Source organism: Lonchura striata, chromosome 1, assembly GCF_046129695.1.
Source record: "Lonchura striata isolate bLonStr1 chromosome 1, bLonStr1.mat, whole genome shotgun sequence".
Lineage (NCBI taxonomy): Eukaryota > Metazoa > Chordata > Aves > Passeriformes > Estrildidae > Lonchura > Lonchura striata.
In genome coordinates this window covers 73,610,593-73,630,523 of record NC_134603.1, presented here as the reverse complement: position 1 = coordinate 73,630,523, position 19,931 = coordinate 73,610,593, and the positions used below count along the sequence as shown (strand labels likewise).

At 43.4% G+C, this 19,931-nt stretch overlaps 1 protein-coding gene across 1 annotated transcript in view; it reads left to right on the top strand.

Moving 5' to 3' along the window:
* Positions 1-19,931, top strand: part of DNAH5 (dynein axonemal heavy chain 5) — a 127,811-nt gene that overhangs the window by 9,784 nt on the left and 98,096 nt on the right. The window contains 9 exon segments of the mRNA XM_077788575.1: positions 21-134; positions 1,378-1,485; positions 2,187-2,309; positions 12,040-12,255; positions 14,497-14,588; positions 14,590-14,602; positions 15,286-15,371; positions 16,166-16,224; positions 16,227-16,486. Coding sequence (XP_077644701.1) covers positions 21-134; positions 1,378-1,485; positions 2,187-2,309; positions 12,040-12,255; positions 14,497-14,588; positions 14,590-14,602; positions 15,286-15,371; positions 16,166-16,224; positions 16,227-16,486 — 1,071 coding nt within the window.

Genomic DNA, 19,931 nt, shown 5'->3' with positions numbered 1-19,931 from the left:
TTTTGACTTTCTATTCTTAGAAGTGGCGAGCATTGGATATTCGCATCACAGACGCAGCAAATGAAGCTAAAGATAATGTGAAATATCTGTATTCTCTGGAAAAATATTATGACCCATTATACAATAGTGATCCTGTAATTAAAACTTTTAAATTCTTAACATAAATGTCTTGAGACAAGCAACATGAATATATTTTGTAGGATGAGTTTTGAAATGAGACAAAAAATTTTACATATGCAACTCCAGTTTGAGATTTTGTGTAGTTGTGGTAAAAGTGGATTAATGGGAATTTATGGCTACAAAATAAAGTACTTGTTATTTTCATACCATAGTATCTGTAAAGCTTTAGTTCTGATGAACAGATGGGATTCCATCCTATGGGAGAAAGTGAATTCCTTACGATTAAAAAGAAAAGTATATCTAAGGTTATGCTAAAGACAGAGTTTGATCTTTTGTCTTTGTGTTGATGGCCAAATTAACATTTTTAGAGCAATTTTCAGCTTCTTGGGTTGGGAAAAAATATTTTTGCATAAGTAAGATTATGTAAATATTAAGACATAATTATAAATCACCTTCTTATACTTTAGTATGAGAATGCATAGGATGATGCAAGCATAAAATGCAATAAACAAAACCAGCCACCCTAAAGTACAAGACTGGAGGAGTCTCTCTCTCCCATTATCAACTTAAATAAGTGGCAAATAATTGATTTTAATAAAACTGGTTTTGCAACTGACTGTATGTGTCTTGCTAGTCAAAGAAATATGACTGATAGCCATGAAGACTCAAAACTTTGACCTGTCCTAGCTTCCCCTCTCTCCTCTGAAACTTTTCCCAAAACCAAATTGTTTCCAAAGAGTGCTCTGGGCAACCATGCTTGTTTCTGTTTACTGGGTGATATTAGAACAGTCTGTTCTTTCAGTGTTTCCAGTCTGCTATTTGAGTTTCTCTATTGAATGGTTATTGGGTTATGATGCCCATGAAAACAGAGCAAAAGCTTGGTGAAGGGGTCATCTTTGCATGCAAGCTTACATCAGGTTTAGCAACTGAGCATATAAACATTTTTTTTTTTTGGTGAAAAAAGTGGTTCTTTTGAAGAAAGAAGAAAGAAAGAAAGCCTTTACTTCTACCAAATTTCACTCACTGATCTGGATTTTTCCAGGCAAGACTCCAGTGGAAATTTTTTCCCAAAATTAAATTGTAGAGCTTGGGGAATGATGTAAGACAGGCAGCTCTGCAAGAGAGGCCCAGGTAGACAGGGACAGAACCATTCCAAAGACAATGTTCATGCTTCTCCTGTATTCACTAATTAGGTGTTGTGATAATGGGGGGTAATAGAGATATTGAGCAGAGTTCAATCTGTGTGTTTCTTTCCAGGTGTCCATTCTGGATGCTATTCCAGAGCTCATAAATGCAATTAAAATGATTCAGAGTCTCTCTCAGTATTATAACACTTCTGAAAAGATCTTCTCACTGTTGGTGAAGGTTGGTGCTCAGCAGGAAAATAAATATTCCCGGATTGTTTTCTGTGTTGTTGCTTGGGTGCTAGAGAAAACACAAAGGAACCAAGCAATTAGGGAAGCAGCACTTCAGTCACTTTAATGATGCTTTTTTAATATATAAAGAAGTGGAAATAGTGATAAACTACTTCAAATTTAGGATTTATTTCACTGTCTATAATTTGCAGTTATAGGAACATTCTCAGACTTAAATCTGACCTCTGATGTGCAGAGAGGAATTTTTTACAAGTTTTGTCTGTTATGAATGGAGTTTTTTTTGTACAACCAAATACATTAAATTCATATTGCCCTTAAACATCCACATGTTTGCAAAAAGAAGGAAATGGATTAGAAAGACAACATATTCTTTATCATTTATACTCTCATGGGCTCTTGAGTTCACATTTGCTTTCAGAAGAGATGAAGTCTTAGGACTTTGTACCCTTCAACACTATTTCAAGGTTGGTACAAGATGTGTAGGTTGAGGATGAGCATAGTTAACCAACAGCATTTTTGTTGTGTCATGTTCTGGAGGCCGGGTGTTGCAAGGAAGGCAGTCTGTCTGGTATTTGGTATTGCTATTTGTCAGGCTTTAGGTCAGTGGAGTCAGAGGAATGGGAGAGAGAATGGCAAGATCTGCTTTGCCTTGGAATGCTGTTGTTTTCATGAAGTTAAAACTGCTTTTAGGTGACCAATCAGATGATCACAGCGTGTAAATCTTATATAGCAAACAATAGCACAGCCACCATCTGGAATCAACTGCAGGAGAGAGTTGTGGAAAAGCTACAAGCAGCTATTAGACTTAGACAGGTAGGTGGGAATAACATATAGAAAACAGATTATAGGATGATATTTAGGAGAGCAGGAATAGGAAGATTTTATGTGAGAAAGCACTGCTATAGTGAAGAAAAATGAGTTAATTGAAAAATATCCACTGGAACTGGAATGTTTATGCTAGAGCTAACAAGGAATTTAGCCTGTTGTCTGTTGATCTTCTGGAAACAGAATTTTGATGCTTAGTCTATCTCAACTATGCTTATAAGAGAATTGCTTGGATTTTCATGCCTATGTTTCTCTATATTGTGTCTTCTCACTTGATGTGGAGAGTTATGAAATAGAAGTTGAAACAAGGAGAGTTACTGAACTGAATATATTAAAAGAAGTGTGGACAAGCTATGCATTTAGAAGACAGTTTAGTGAACTGAGAAGAATTCAGCTGTTCAGTCAACCTAGACTTGTCAGGAAGATAGCATTTGTTTTTTTCTTAATGCACTTCTGTGATAATTTAAAAGGTTTTTTTCTTTGTTCTTCTTCTCGCCTTAAAGCATAGTATTATAGGATAATTTGGCTTGGAAGGATCCTCAGCAGGTATCTAGTTCAACCTTCTACTCAAACCCAAAGCAGGCACAGTATTGCCGCGCTCCCGCCCCAAATCCCTTTTCTCTCAGCCCCGGCTAGCTCTTGTGGGGCGAGGGCGGGCGATGGAGGCACCCTCCGCTGGTCCCAGCTGGGGTTTGGAGAGTGCCTTTGTGGGTTCCGGGCAGCGCTAGCAAGCCTCGCGGTGGTAAATGAAGAGCGGATCCTGCTGGGGGCTAAGTCCGAGTTTATTGTAGCCCAACGGGGCTAAATATCCTAGAACGGTGCCAGCCAACAGGAACAAGCACAAGGTGCTTGCACTGGCTTATAAACTGTAAGGGAGGGGTATCCAACGACCAATGGGGATAGGGATAGGGGGTGGCTCCGGGATGGGGGGATATGGTGGGGTCCAATGGGGGAAGGATATGGGGGGAGCCCCAGGTTCTCGCCCAATCACCCGGTGCCCTGAGTAGAAGCTTCTGGATGGATGGGAAGGGGCACCGAGTGATAGACAAGGCACCCGGGGGGGGGTAAAATGCCTCTTTCAGGGTGATGGATAGATACTGGGAAGGCGGGAAGGGCGGACAAGGCGGGAAAACTGGGGATAAACCAAGTTGCACACGGGGGTACAAAGGAATAAACCAATACATAATACAGGGATAATAAAACATATACATAACGCAACTCCACATCTCCTCCTTTTTTTGTTTAAAAAGAAAGAAAGGTGAAGAGGATAAAGTAAGTCTTTAAACGGGGGCTTCACAGTCACTGGGCTCATTTTGAAACTAGATGTTTCCTTTTTCTGGAAATTCTTCTTCTTGAAACCCTTCTTTGTTCAAGGGTTTCAGTTCATCACTATGTTAAAGCTTGTAATAAACACAATGAGTCCCAGCAGCAGCAAAAGTCCTGTTTCTTTAGAAAGCAACTGAAATTAATAGTCGAGGTAGGGGAGGTCTAACTCAAAGGGGAACAGAGAATCCCAGGAGCCAGGGAGGGAAGAGGGGGGACCAGGTGAGTGGGACCTTTTCCGCCGTCGGAGGGCGGCGTACCCAACTTGAGGACTGTCCGGTTTTCTCTTCTGGGTCTTAGGGACATATGGTCTGACGAATTTGGAAGGGACCCATCTCAGGCCTGAGGGCGTGGATACGCAAGCGTACTCCCGTCCCCAGGTGACCAAGTCATAGGGTCCTTCCTGTCGCCAGGTCTCAGGGTTTTTAATGAGAACTGGCGGCTTTTCCCTGACCTTGCTCTGCTCGTAGGAATTAAAGTGCCTCGTGATGGGGGGGTTGAGGCACTCGAAGGAACAGTTTAAGAAATTGATGGTAAAAAGGGCCCGCGCTAACTGAACCTGGGGGGACTCATTTTTAGCTGACGACTGTTGTTGTTTAAGCATCCTTTTGATGCTTTGATGAGTCCTCTCTACCACGGCTTGACCTGATGGGGAATAGGCGATGCCAGTTTTATGTTCTATTCCCCATTGCTGCAGGAAGCCTGCGAATTCCTTGGATGTGTACCCGGGGGCATTGTCTGTTTTTATCTGTTTTGGGACGCCTAGCATGGAGAAGGCTTGTATCAGGTGTTTCTCTACTTCCTTGGCCTTCTCCCCTGTGTGGGCAGAGGCGAAAACTGCTCCAGAGAAGGTGTCTACGGAGACATGGACGTACTTCATCCTCCCGAAGGAGGGGATATGAGTAACGTCCATCTGCCACACCTCACAGGACTTTAGACCCCTAGGATTAGCCCCTGCGCTCACTGATGGTAGTGGGAGCGACTTACAGGACGGGCATGTGGCCACAATGGCCTTGGCCTGGTCCCGGGTTAGATGGAACTGCCGGACCAGACCAGGCGCATTTTGGTGGTAAAGCTGGTGGCTGATCTTTGCTTGCTGGAACTTGTCCGGGAGCGGCGCCAGCTGTGCGGGGGCGGCAGCGAGGGAATCGGCACGGCGATTGCCCTCGGCCAAGAACCCCGGCAGGTTGGTGTGTGACCTGATATGCATCACATAAAATGGTTGCTCTCGGTGGGAGATTAGCCTTATCAGCTTAGAGAGCAACCTGTTAAGGGCACCGTTGGAGACACCTTGCAGGATTGCATCTTGTGCTCTAGACACTACACCTGCTACATAGGCCGAATCAGTTACCAAATTAAAAGGTTCAGAGAACCGCTCAAAAGCTCTAACGACTGCGGCCAACTCAGCTACTTGAGGGGATCCTTCTATTTCAACAACATCTGCCTCCCACTGCTGAGTTTGAGGATCTTTCCAAGTCATTACTGACTTGTGGGACCCTCCGGACGCGTCCGTAAAAACTGTTAGAGCCTTTAAGGGTTTTTTGCTCTGAATTTGTTTTGTTGACAGAGTGAATTGGATTTCGGAATTGAAAATTTTGTGGGCCGGTCTCAAAACAGAAATTTTTCCGGTGTAGCTGTCCAGTGCAAACTGCAATGATTCATTCTCTTGCAGCAGGTGTTCTAACATTGCCTTTGTGAATTGGCCCGATTCTAATTTCAAAGGAATGTGGATGTGATCAAAGTCACACCCCGCCAGCTCCCGAATCCGCGTTCTCGCTTTGCGGATTAGCTCTGCCACCAGCTCTTGTGGCCGTGTCAACCTTTTGGATCGTGAATGACTCAGGAATACCCACTCTATGATGGAGAGTGGGTCCCTTTTGTCCTGATCCTTGCCCTTTCTTAGGGTGTCTGCCCATTGGAAGATGACACCGTGGAGGTGTGGCAGTCTGCCCAATATGATGAATCTGAAGGGCAGGCCCGGATCGTACCTGTGGGCCTGCCTGGCAGACATTGCCTCCTGAACCTTCTGCAAAGCAGCTTTGGCCTCTGGAGTGAGTTCCCTGGGAGAACTAGGCTCTTCCCCCCCTTTCAATAAATTGAAAAGAGGGGCTAGGTCTTCGTTGTTAATACCTAACCAGGGTCTCACCCAGTTTAAAGACCCACACAGCTGCTGCACGTCGGCTAGAGTCCGAATTGAATTTTTTATGGCCAATTTCTGCGGAACAATGGTCCGCTTGTTTATCTCCAAACCCAGGTACTTCCAAGGTGGCATTCTTTGAATCTTATCCTCTCGCAGCTCGAACCCTACAGCAACCAACGCACTGGTTGTCAGTTCAAGCGCGTGTGTAAGTAAATCGTTGTTGGGGGCACAAATAAGAATATCATCCATATAGTGCTGGATGATCACACCCTCGGTGGCTGCACGCACAGGGGACAGCAATGAAGAGACGTACCACTGGCAAATGCTTGGGCTGACTTTCATGCCTTGGGGAAGAACTTTCCAGTGGTATCTCTCCATTGGGGCTTCTCGGTTGATGGAAGGAACCGAGAAGGCGAACCGTGGCGCATCATCAGGGTGTAGGGGAATTTGGAAAAAACAATTTTTGATGTCAATGACAGCCAATTCCCAATTTTCTGGTAACATCGTGGGGGACGGCATCTCTGGCTGGAGAGGACCCATGTCTTCTATTACATTGTTGATGGCGCGAAGGTCATGAAGGAGGCACCACTCGTCTTTGCCAGGTTTTTTTAGGACAAAGACAGGGGAATTCCAGGGGGATGTTGTTTCCTGGATATTCCCTTTGGCGAGTTGCTCCTTCACGAGCTCCTGAAGCGCTTTTAATTTCTGTTTATTGAGCGGCCACTGCTCTACCCACACTGGTGTACCTGTGAGCCAATTAAGTTTCCGGGTAGGACGCTCCTCAGTGACTGTTGCCCGACAAACTTGAGGGGTCGGGATGTCAATTGTGACCCCCCACTGGGCCATCAGGTCTCTCCCCCATAAGGGTTCCGTGTAATTTAATACGAACGGGCGTAAATAGGCCGATTGTCCGTTCGGCCCCTCAAATTTTACGGTGTTTTTTGATTGCTTTGCCAATTGAGAACCCCCTACACCTTGAATTTTCCCCGCTACGTTTTGCAATTCCCAGCGTGACGGCCAATCCCGTGCAGGAATGACTGTCACGTCTGCCCCTGTATCCAGGAGACCGCTTAGGTGTTTGTACTCCCCATCCTTCCGCATATAGCAGGAGAGCTTTGGTCTTTCCTTCCCTATGACCTGGGCCTGGCACACCTGGTAGCTCTTCTTCGCTGACTTCTTCCATAGATCCTCAGGGTGTGCCGGAGGCCCAGATGCTGGAATGGCCTGGGCGATGATTTGGCCCTTGGGAAGGAAGACCGGAGGATGGGAGCAGTGCAGCCACATCACTAATCGCTCGGTGTTCCTGGATGTCAGGGATGGTGCAATAGTGACTTCGAGAGGCGTGAATTTTGTGTCCCCAAGAACGATGTACTTACTGTGGAGGTTCCTCCAGGTTCCTGGGTCCTCTGTGTCGACGGCGATGGAGTGCCAGTCGCTGTCCCTTAGGTGCAGAGCCTCAGTCAGGGCCAACCTATATGGGGAGAAACCAGATACGATGTTAAGTATCGGCTTGGGCTGGTTCGGGCCTCGACCCAGCCAAGCAGCGGGAATGAAATCCACATCTTCTCTCATATAGGCTGGTTTGTCAGCCATAATCTGGTGTGTCAAGTTCAGTGAAATGTCCTCAGGTGGGCATTGCAGGTAGTCATCCCTCCCCTCCTCTGATGTTATAGAACCCACTATATTTATGTCCTCGCGCAGGGAGGGACTGCGCTGATGACTCAGTTTTTTTGTTTTCCCCCCGAGTTGGGGGCACTCTTTTCTTGTCGCTGCTGTTTAAACCTAAAAAACTCGTCCCTCAGCGGGCATTGGGAAGCCCAATGTCCCTTCTGCCTACATAGATTGCAGGCCTGATGGTGCTGTTGTCCCCTCGGGGGTGCTCCTGTAGGGCGGCGATCTGGAGAAGGGGTGGCTGGCGGTGTCACGGCTTCAACGAAGGCTACTCTCTTTGTTGGTGGTTTAGGAGTCTCTGGAATGTCTTTAGCAGGAACTGTCACCTTCCTCGCACAGACTTGCAGCATGCTTTGAAGGGTAGGCTCAGGGTCCAGGGGCAGACTGAGGATTGCTTGCCGGCACGCGTCGTTAGCGTTCTGCCTCGCAACTGTGGCAAGCATCCCCTCTCGCAGCCTCTCGTCCGGGACCTGAGCCTCCATCGCGTGATGCAAGCGATCCACGAACGCGACAAAAGGTTCTAGGGATTCCTGCTTTAGGGACAAGAAGTTAATAACCGTACTGCTGGGTCTTAACTTAAAAAACGCCTTTTCTGCTGCCCTAGTGCTGACTTGCAGCGCCTCTCTGGGGATTTTTTCCGCCTGCTTGGTCCCCATTTTCCAATCCCCCTCCCCGCACAAGTGGTCTAGCGATATTACAGCCCCATCCTCATCCCTAGAGCTATCTGCATTGGCCCAGAGGTCAGGTAACACCTCTCTGATCTCCCGCTTCCACTCGGACTCCCAGATGAGGAATTCTCCGTGGGTAATTAAACAGGAGAAGAGAGTTCGCGTGTCTGCTGGGACATATTCTTTGGAGGAGAGGGTTGCTTTTAATAAGCCTCGGAAGTATTCGCTTTCCATCCCGAACCCCTTCTTGGCCTTGCAGAGCTCTTTGATGGTCTGCTGGGGGATGGGGGACCACTGTGCAAGGGGCCTACCCCCCTGCCGCGGGGTACAGGTGACAGGTGCGGCCGAGAAGGCAGGTAGGGATTGGGGTGGATCGGGGTTCCCACGCTCCCCCCCCCCGGAACCGAAAGCGTGGGAACTGGAAGTGGGGTCGTGGGAACCAGGGGACGAGGCGTGGTCTGGAGCAGGAGGAGTGGTATGGTGGGGACTCCCCTCCCCGGGGGTGGAGTTGAGGGGTGGGGTGTTGAATAATTCAAGGGAGGGGGAGTTGACGGGGGGTGGAGGAGGGAGGTGGGCGGAGAAATCCGGGGAGCAGAAGGGGTTGGTCTGCCGGAAGGGATTATGGGAGGGGGGAGGACAGGGATCATGGGAAGAAGGAGCACGAGTGGCGGGAAAACCCACGCGGTCACCTCCATCTTGTGTCATGGGGAAGGGGGAAGAAGGGGAACCATTTCGTGGGGTTTGGGGATGGAGGATGGGGGATGAGGGATCTTCGGGGGTCTGGGATAACTGAAAACGAACGGAGTCTCTACGGGACGGGGCTGTACAGCGCGGGGAAAAAGGGGAACGGGTAGAAGGAGAGACAGTGCCTGCACCGCTCTGCGGGGTGTCTAGGGTATTCTCAGAGGGGCCAGAATCTGCCTGCGGGCAATGCCGGGATGCCTGTCTGATAATACCCGACTTCGGGAGAGAGGGAGAGTTTTGCCGCAGTTTTCCCGCAGCGCCCGCCGCAGCCGCAGCCTCGGGAGCAGCGACAGCAGCTGCCCTGCGCCCGGCCGCAGCTGCAGCTTCGGGAGCAGCAACAGCAGCTGCCCTGTGCCCTGCCGCAGCGGCGGCCTCGGGAGCAGCGACAGCAGCTGCCCCGCGCCCTGCCGCAGCGGCGGCCGCCGCATCGTACTGCAGAGACCGGGCTGAGGGACAGGGAAGCGGAGTAGGGTTATTAGAACTACCCGCCGAACTGGGGATCGGTTTGTTTGCGGCTGGCTGTGGCAGACTTTCGTAGCGATATTTAATTATATCGCGAATTTGGAGAGCCAAATGGGTGAATATGGAGAGAGAGAGATCTGACTGTCGCAGGATCTTCCCCGCTACCTGTTCCCAAAAAGGGGCTTGGTATAATTTAGCTGGCGAAATGTCAGGGAAAGTTTGCGACAACCACTGAACGAACCGTTTTACTTCAGATTTTTTAACCTTAATTCCCCCCACTAAAAGGATACCCACAACTTGGGAATAAATGCTCTTCTGCGGCACGGACAGCCTTGCACCCATGGCTGTTAGATGTTAAATCGTGCTGCAGCGCCTACGATTGGGAAAACACGAACGAAAAACAAAAGACCACACTTCCGGCTTTGTCGCGGTCCTTAAGCTTCCCGCCCGGAAAGGGAAGCACTAAAAACAGGAATTTTTTCCCCGAACCCCGGGGAAAAAGAAACCCACCAAAAAGGGATCCTTCCCCTAAAACCTAGGGGAAAGGAACCAACAAAAAAAAAAAGGACCGGGAAAGCCCCAGGGGCCCCTATACTCACAAACTACAGGGGTCCGAGAGGGAAGGGTGGAAAAGAAAAACCAATCGCAGGGCTTCTCCGCGAGACAATCGACTCCGGAGGTGCTTTCCAGAGCTGCCGATCCTGTCCCCAAGAGTGCCACCCACTAAAACGTGGGTCTGCTCTCGCCGGGGTAGCTGACGGCCAGGAGGACGATTCTTCAGGTCTGCGCGACCCTAAAATCCTCAAACGAGGGTCCAACGCCGCGAAAACGGGGCCCCACGTTGGGCGCCAGCTGCCGCGCTCCCGCCCCAAATCCCTTTTCTCTCAGCCCCGGCTAGCTCTTGTGGGGCGAGGGCGGGCGATGGAGGCATCCTCCGCCGCTCCCAGCTGGGGTTTGGAGAGTGCCTTTGTGGGTTCCGGGCAGCGCTAGCAAGCCTCGCGGTGGTAAATGAAGAGCGGATCCTGCTGGGGGCTAAGTCCGAGTTTATTGTAGCCCAACGGGGCCAAATATCCTAGAACGGTGCCAGCCCACAGGAACAAGCACAAGGTGCTTGCACTGGCTTATAAACTGTAAGGGAGGGGTATCCAACGACCAATGGGGATAGGGATAGGGGGTGGCTCCGGGATGGGGGGATATGGTGGGGTCCAATGGGGGAAGGATATGGGGGGAGCCCCAGGTTCTCGCCCAATCACCCGGTGCCCTGAGTAGAAGCTTCTGGATGGATGGGAAGGGGCACCGAGTGATAGACAAGGCACCCGGGGGGGGGTAAAATGCCTCTTTCAGGGTGATGGATAGATACTGGGAAGGCGGGAAGGGCGGACAAGGCGGGAAAACTGGGGATAAACCAAGTTGCACACGGGGGTACAAAGGAATAAACCAATACATAATACAGGGATAATAAAACATATACATAACGCAACTCCACACAGTATGAGATCAAACTTGGTTTCCCAATCCTTTATCTAGTCCTGTCTTGAAGTTCTCCAAGGATAAAGAGATTACACAGCCTTTTTGGGCATCCTCTTTCACTGTTTGACTGTCTTTGGGATGAACGGTTCTCTCCTTATAGCCAGTCAGAACCTCATCCATTTCAATTTACGCCCTTTGCTTCTTGGCTTCTGTCCATGTGCTACTGTGAAGAAGAGCCTGACTCTCTCTTTGATAATCTCCCTGTACATACTGGGAGCTTCACGTAGGCTTTCTCCATTAATTTTTTTCATTCCCAATGTGTGCTTGCAGGACTAGAGCTTTATCCTAATACCTCCTGAAGCAACAAATCTTACCTAGTTCTAGAATAAATGAGTGTAAATTTGTATGACATCTTACCATCATCAATGAGCAATAAACTTGTCTTTTTCTATAAAGATATATCAAATTGTCCAGTTGATGCATGAAAATATATTGAAATTTAGGTATTAGTTTGCGTCTTATTAGTTCCAGAAACTTTCAGAAATTCAGTAGATTAAAACTTAGAATTTGAATCAGTAGCAACATAGCAAAATCTGGACCCTCTGTATTGATATCTTTGAGTGAGGTTATTCATACATAAATGTGATAAAATAATGAACATTTTATTGTAAAGAGAACCACTATTGAAAGAAACAGTTTCAAGTGAATCTGTTGACTATGTACTTTGACTTTGGGAAGAATTTAGCAAGTCTTGAATAAGGTTTGTTCCTTGTTAGAAATGCAGAATCAAAAGTGGAAGCTGCTACGGAGCAGCATTAAAAGTTCAGGAAGTGATTTGTTCTTGAAAGTGATTTTTGAACCTTGATTACTTAGTAAAACTACTCAGCATGCAAACATTTGCAGTCTCTGGAAACTGGATTGTCATCTTGGTTATTCAGTAAACACATCAAACCCTGCTATGAAATGGAGGGAACAGAATTTCATGCTAGCCAAGGATATGTACAAATACATATATGTACAGTTTGGTCATTTGATGAAATGTATAATTCTTTAGTGGCATTGATGGGTTAATTTTCAGAGGCAAATTCTGTTACTCTCTTTATAGTGTTCATGATAGATTATTGGTGAAACTTCTACTTGATGTCAGATTGGGATAATACCTATCTGTGTAAATTTTGTTCTAGCTAAAGACAGTGATTTTTGTTATATGCTTGACATTCTTTTAAATTCTTTATTTAAGGAGTATCAAAATTGCTTCCACAAGATAAAAGAGAATTTGGAACAAAATCCAGCTGAAAGACAATTTGATTTTAGTGAGATATATATATTTGGAAAATTTGAAGCCTTTCATTGTCATCTGGTAAAGATAATAGATGTTTTCAGTACTATGAGAACCTACTCAGTTCTACAGGAATCTAAGATAGAGGGATTGGCAGCAATGATCACAAAATATCAGGTACACATTAGATTTTGTATATTGGGTCAGTCTAGCTTGAACCTTTTATGAGAAAACTATGAAAATTAGGAAAGTGTTTATTGAAAAAAAATTAACTCTTTAATTGTGTTAAAAATACAGGGTAATAGCAACGTAAATATGTGATTATTGGAGAAATAAGAAGACAAGATGAAAGAAAAGGTGCCAGTGGACATGTAAAAGAAGTATGCTAAAATCAAAGCTGATTGAAAAATGCAATAAATTGGGATGACTTTGTAACAGGAGTAATGGGAGCAGAGTTTTGTGCTGTGGTCATGATAAAAAGTGAGAAGTGCTACATTTCTATCTCTATGAATGTTGAGCTAGCTGTGAGTGCCCCTTGGCTCATTAGTATTACTATGCGGTTTTCTTTATTTTTTTTTAAGAGAAGTGGGACTTGAGTAACAAGGAGCTCTTTTAAGAATATAAATATGCTAGATCTTTTCCTTCCTTCTTTCTCAGCTAGCTTTCTTTTCTAGCAAATGGAATCTTTCCTGCTTTTACTGAGCCTGAGTTAGCTTACTTTTTTGTGTAACTTTATCAGTGCAGTATCATAATTATGGTGCCTGTAAATATTAAAATAAATCAGAAGGTGGACTTTGTAAACAGCTTTTTGAGATCACATATGAATCAGTGGCTGTACAGGAAAACATGTCATTCTAGTTCACTTTACTCTGTTCTTTGCCTTTTTGTTATGATCAGGAGTCAATCACTTTGCTTTAGTGAAATAACTGTAGTGTAAAATGTGACCATTCCATGGTCCTTTCTTGTCTGGTTTACTCCATCTGTTGTCTGGGGTTTTGATTCTTTGAATACATCCTTCATAGTAACCAGTTTTCTGCTTTGTTCTGTTCTATAGTCTTCTGAGACTTAGCGAGGGCACAGCTGTAAGGATACCTTAGTCCAAGACTCTTCCATGTGGGCAGGACAGGTCTGGAAAGCTCTAAATTTTATTTCCAAGAGCTGCTCTCCAAAGTCACATAACCAGACTTCTCAGCAACCCGGGTTGTGGAGAATTTTCAGATCATGCAATGAAGTGCAATTTTTATAGGCTGGAAAACATGAATTGAATTTCTTTGGGGCATTTATGTTTGAAAAACTGCCTGTGACCATCAGCTCAAGCTATGATGCAAACTTTATAGAGATACACCTCATTATCCATTGGAGCACCCAAGTCCTTAAACAAGAACTTTGTGTGAGACCCAGCTGCTGTAAAGTCAATTGTATTTCAAGATGAAGAATGCTTAGGTAAAAAAGGCTGCATGAATGGTTCTGAATAGGTTGCATAAAGAGCAGAAAAGTGATCACACTTCTTTTTAAAGTGACAAGATTGAGCTACTGAAGTATTTGACATGGACCATAGCTACAGTTAGTATGTGACTGATTATATGTCTTAAAATTTCTTTACAATAGGAGTTAACTATTTTGCTGTTTTTTATGCTTTAATACTTAGTTCCTATCTGTTCAAGGAAAAGATGGAATTTTTTGTTTACAGCAATGCAATGAAGCTGAATTTCAGTTGACTTACCATAAATGTAGGGAAGTCAGCTGAGCTGGAAATATATTGAGTTTCATAATTATACTGTGGTAAACTACTAGGATGTTGAACAGTAGTTTATCATTAGGAATCCTTTATCTGTGTGTACATCTCAAGGGAGATGATGATTAAGATATACTTTTATGTGTATAGACAGCAGCTGTGTAAGAGAAGCCAGGAATACTAAGTTGTGGGCTGGTGATGTGCTGCATCTTATTGTGCTTTTTGTAGAGTCTATTTATATATGGAATTAGTTGTTTAAAGGACATGGAAAATAATAATGTAAAATATTTTTCTCTGTTGAACTTTAAATTTTTAATAGAAATGTACTTCTTCATGACAGAATGTTTAATTAGTAAAAAATGTCTTTGATGAAAAGCAAGTCTGAATTTTGTGTCAGTTCTAATTGACTTAGAATATTAGAAATAAATAATACAAATGAAATTTGAAATAAATTTCAAATTTATTTGAAATAAATAATAGAAATGAAATTTGAATGGACATTACACCAACTTGATTTCTGCAAATATTTATTTTAAAGGGTTTGCTTATATTGCTCAGTAAGTACTTAGCAAAGGTAAAATGTGAATATGCACAACGTGTTGTGCTAAATGTTTGGTGTGGAAAGTCTTTTTCATAAGACATTTTTTTTTGTAATGGTTATCTTTTTCTGTGAAATTGTCTAGAGAATTGTTGGCAACATGAAGAATAAGCATTATGATTTCTTGGATCAGCAGAAGACTGATTTTGACCAAGACTATGAAGAGTTTTGCAGACATAAATGATCTTCATGCATGATACAATTATACAAAATAATTTAATTTATTGAGAAATCCTTATTATTATCTCTGAGTTACCACAAAAAATGCAAATCTCAAAGTTTGCATTCTGAAATTGAAAAATTATTCCCATATATTTCCACTTTGAAGCTTCCATTCACTATCTTTCAGACTAGTTTAATGGAATGGGCCATTTAGGGCCTTCAGCAAAAGCATTTTTCATTACTGTATGCTGGCAAGAATAACAAAAATGGGTAATTTCACTGAATTAATAGGAGTGTAGTACAAATAAGTCAGATAATTAACTTTCCAATAGTTCTGAAATCACAAGATGGGGAAAGAAAAGGGTATCTGCAGAAGAAAAAAAAAAAAGCTTGTCTTGCTTTGGTTTACAGAGAGGTAAGCAAGCATTCTTTAAGGCCTCTCAACATGGTGAAACATCGGAGGCTACAGAAGCTTTTCCTGGTTGCAGAGCTACAGAGGGAACTTGGAAAGAAAATGCCTCAAAAGTTGGCTGTGTTTTGTTTAATTATTTTGGGAAGAAATAAATGGAAAAATAATACTTATTGAGATTAGTTTCACATCAACAAATTATCTTCTAATATATTGCATGTTAAACCCTGTCAAATAATACTTGGCATATTTGATGTGTGTTTTAGGGGCTTATCTGATGTAGAATTATTTACTCTCCTTCAGGATCAATTAAGGCGGTTCATGGACATCACCTTTGAAAGTATTCTGAACACTGAAAGGGCACTGAGTATGTTGCAGAAATTTGAAAGGTAATATGTCCTATTTAGATTTCTAAAATTCTGCCAGGCAATGAAAATAAAACATTGAGGATAGTGGAAAGGACTGGGGGTGGGGAGGTGGGGGTATGGGTCGGGATGGAGGGAGAGCAGAGCAGGAGGCATTTTCTTAAATACAAAAAAAATAAACTCAACCTCTCTGGTCTCAGCTGTTCAGCCCTGTTAAGAGTTGTCTTAGTAGCTTGAATGAATAAAAGCCATATTTTTTTGAATTTGAAACTGCAAAATATGAGTGGACTTTGAACTTCATCTTTCAAAACCAGCTGAAGTAAAGGAAAATTTTGTTAGCATATTTGCCTTAGCTTTATGCTTGAACAATGGCATTAATTTGTTACCACAATGCAGTTAGAAAAGAATAAAATGCTTTTATTAAGAAACAGTGAAATTTGTCTTTCTAAATTAACATTGTTGCAAAACAGCCTTACTCTTTATTCTGTCAGTTTTTTTATTATAATCTGTTTAATGGAATAGACAGCTAGTGGTGAATTGGTTGCAGTTTGCTGCATATAGTTTCAGCCCAGTGTTTGAAAACAGTGATGAAACAGAAAATGTGTAGGCTTACTTGGAAACTTTTATCATCTGGTCTAAATCTTTGTTTTTTGGAGTCAGGTTGTGACAACGTTTGTTCAAGCTGAAAACTCTGCTGCCAAAGTAGTTATTTTCTAAAGCATGCAAGGGAATCTGGAACAACTGTTTTCCAACAATGCATTAGGAGGATTTCAGAAGTGTTGAAGGAGTTTTTTCATTATTATTATTTTTCTAAGCAGATTGCAAATCCCAAATTTTGGCATTGATGAAAAGTATCAGAAAATATTTCAAAACTATGCCATGACATAGAAACCGTCTGTAAGATCTACACTAGGCACAAAAAGGACCCTCCACTGGCTCGTAATCTGCCCCCAATAGCTGGCAAGATCTTGTGGGCATGTCACCTATTCCATAGGATCAAGGAGCCCATGGTGACTTTCCAGAGACATCCAGCAGTTCTACAAACACCAGATGGCAAGAGCATAATCCGCAATTACAACAAAGTAGCAAAAGTTCTTGTGAAATTTGAGGTGATCTACCACAGGGAATGGCTTCAGCAGGTAAACCAGCTGATTTTGATTAAGATATTCCTTAAAGAAAAAAATAAAAAATGGTGTTATCCCTGGTTAGTAGCAGCATGTATGCTTAACCTAACTTATGATGACTCTCAAGTGAGGGATGAATGAAAAAAGTTGTTTTATGAGAATGTGTTCCTGTTAAAAAAATAGGGCCTGTAATATCTGTAGCTGATTTTAGGAACAACTGAAAGACCTTTCATTATAACTAAGAAGTTAAAAAAAAATATATATATAATGAATATCTAGTGGTAGGTCTAGCTGCCCCTCTGTCTCTGCCACATTCTTCCAACTGGTGCAAGATAATGTCTGGGGAGAGAAGTTTTGTCAGCTGGTTGGCCAAAAGTGAAAACAGACACTGTTGGAACTCAAAATGTCCCTCAGACATTTTTGGAGGTTCCAGGCCCTGGTCAGAAGCATTTTAGACCCTGGCAGGCAGCTGGAAACAGCTGTGATTTTGAGTTTGAACCATGGAATGGTTTACCAACTTTGCAGGAAGAACAAGAAGTCACAAAAGTTTAGATATTATAGTAGAAGTAGTTACAAAGTAGAGGGTAGAATTTTTTAGTGTTGTACAGGGGGGTTTTAACACCTGTACGGGGGGGGGGGGGGTTTACTTTGTACATGGGGCTCAGAGGTTTTAAGATGGAGGTGATTTTTGGCCGGTCCTGTCCTTCCTCCTTCCACGGGTTGGAGGAGAGACTTTTCCACCACATGGAAACCCTGAACCAGGCCTGGGTTCTGTCAAGACACAGAGGTTATCTCTGCTCTGGACAATATGAATTTTATTTTGAGTGGTAATCCATGGGTACACTCTGTAAATATACATGTAAAAAGCATCCAGTCTGAACAGATGATAGCATACTCAGTGCACAAGTGAGCTTTGAGCCCCTTGTGGGTTAACCCTAATAGGCAGCTAAGCACCACAAAAATGCTCATTTGCTTTCCCCCATGCACCCCCAGTGAGACAGGGAAGAGAAAAGGAAAAGCAAAAGCAAGAAAACTTGTGGGTTAAGATAAGTTGTTTACTTAGTGAAGTAGAAGTGGAGAAAGAAAGGGTAAAGAAATTGCCTGCAGAGGCAATTTCTCACCATCTTCCATGGATCAAACAATGTCTAACCAATTCCAGAGCAGATGGTGGCTAACCCATTCAAACCTCTGCCTTTCCCTTTTTATTGCTGAGAATGATGTCATATGGCAAGAAATATCTCTTTGCTTATTTTGTAGCATCCTTTTTTATTTCATGACATCTGCCTGGTTTTGTCCCCTCACAGCCTCCTTTGCACCCTTCATTCCCACTCCCAACCCCCAGCCTATTCCCTGTGTGGACAGAGTGAGAACAAGAGAAGGCCTTGATGCTGTGAAAGCACTGCTCAACTCAAACGTCAGTGCATTATCAGCCTTGTTTTGATAACAAATCTGATGATACCACATAAGCTGATATGAAGAAAATTAAATGCTGACAGAGAAGATTAACCCAATCAGAACCAGTACAAAGTAATTTAATTTCCTATTGAGAATTTTAGGATGCATGTGTGTGGGGGAAGGAGCAGGTGGGGGCTTGCCCTGGCGAGGCAGTGTATCTCAGCCCTAGAGCCTGTGTCTCAGCCCTGCAGTGGCTACCAATCCCTGGCACACCAGAAGCACTGGTCCATGTCTACCTCTGGAGTCCCTAACCCAGCTCCTGAGTGGCCAAATGACCGAAAATCCCAGCCAGGGGAAGGGTCTAGGAAGGCCAAAGGGTGTTTAAAGCTGAATATGAAGCTATCTGATGTCTTAACACTACCTTCTCTTGGAATTTCTATCTGAACACTGCTGGAACCCAGGAATTTATGGCTATATATGTGCTATTCTGTGTATTTTCTGTCTTTCGTGATCTTTCTTCTTCTAATTCCATCTTCTTGGAATTTTTGGAGTAACTTAAAATGAAGTGGGCTTAGAGTTTGCGAAGTTGGATGGGCCAAGTTAATGTTTTAAGAAGTGTTTTATGTTGACTGAATATTGTACTAAACCTTTTGCCAAAGTTCTATGGTCGTCTAAAGTTACCAGTAAAGTGTTTTTTGTTGTTTTGATCTCTTGAGACTATCTGGTTGGTGTTTCTCCCATGTGTGTAACTCTGAGTACATTAACAACCATAAGCCCCTTTTATGTGTCTTGCTGAATGAGTTGTTTGGGGCCTTACAGGCAGAACACTTTGTAGCCTGAATATTCTTCAGAGAACATGGTTTACTTTAAATTCTAAATCTCATTTGACTAATTTTACCCTCTTGGGTTTTGTACATAGAACCTATGACTACCTTTATATTATCAGATATAAAGGGACTTCAGGGACTACTTTAAAGGCTTGAAAACTCTGCAAGTTTCTACTATTGTTTTGGCATATTTTTCACCTCCAGTTTCTTTGTTGCCTTGTGAAAGAGCATCTTATAGAAAAAATTACCTCAGCCTTGCAAAGCTGAAAAAGAAGGATCAGAATCTCCAGATTGTGGTTTTGAAGGTAGATGGATACCTGTCAATACATTTGCCTGTTGTTTTTGGAACTCAGGCATAGCTTTTGTACACTGTGGAAATTTCTGGTGCTGATAAATACCAATATTCTCAAAGGTAGTCTTAGACCAGATCTGGGACCAGAGGTACCAGTTGCTTTTTCTCCAGTCTAAATATATTAGGTTTTCCCGATCCATCCATTTTCACTCTTGCATTTGACATGCAGTGTGAAACGTTACCAGATTTGACAGATTTGGTGAAGAGTCACCAGATTTGATTGTCTGATACTGTAAGTGGGATTCTTTTGTGTCAATTTGGTATAGTAAACCAGGAGAAATGATTGCAATATTCGAGTACATAAAATATGCTGATTGAGACCTAGTGCTGAATATATATTATTGATGATTAATCTGGAGTTGAGTGCAAGTTGGGAATCAAGGAACCTGAACAGTAGTACCTCAATTGTTGCTTCATTATACATTATGGTTCAGGTACATCATATCCAAAATCCTCACCCTTAACCTGCACATAGTTGGTTCTTCTTCCTGGCAGTAATGAAGACTGCTATTGTACTTAGAAAGGTATTTAATTTTAATGCTTAGTCTGCTAACATAGGAAGTTCATATGTTTTCGTGTGCTCTTCACAGAGAGCTGGTGCATATCCCTCATATTTTATGTAATGAATTGTAATACTTCAGGAAGCCTTCTGCATTTGTTTAGTGTTTCTCTCTTGAACTCAGTTTCTTTTTTGATTCTGGTACTGAGCTGGATACCTGCATCATTCAAAGTAAACTGATGATAGTTTTCACTGCCTCATCTCATCTGTAAAGACTAAGGAGAATGTATGATTCTTGTGGGGCTGCATCTTTGGCGAGGTGATATAGTGATCAGATTTTCTGACATGTACTGTGCCTTGATGGAGCAGTCAAGTACATTTGCCTTT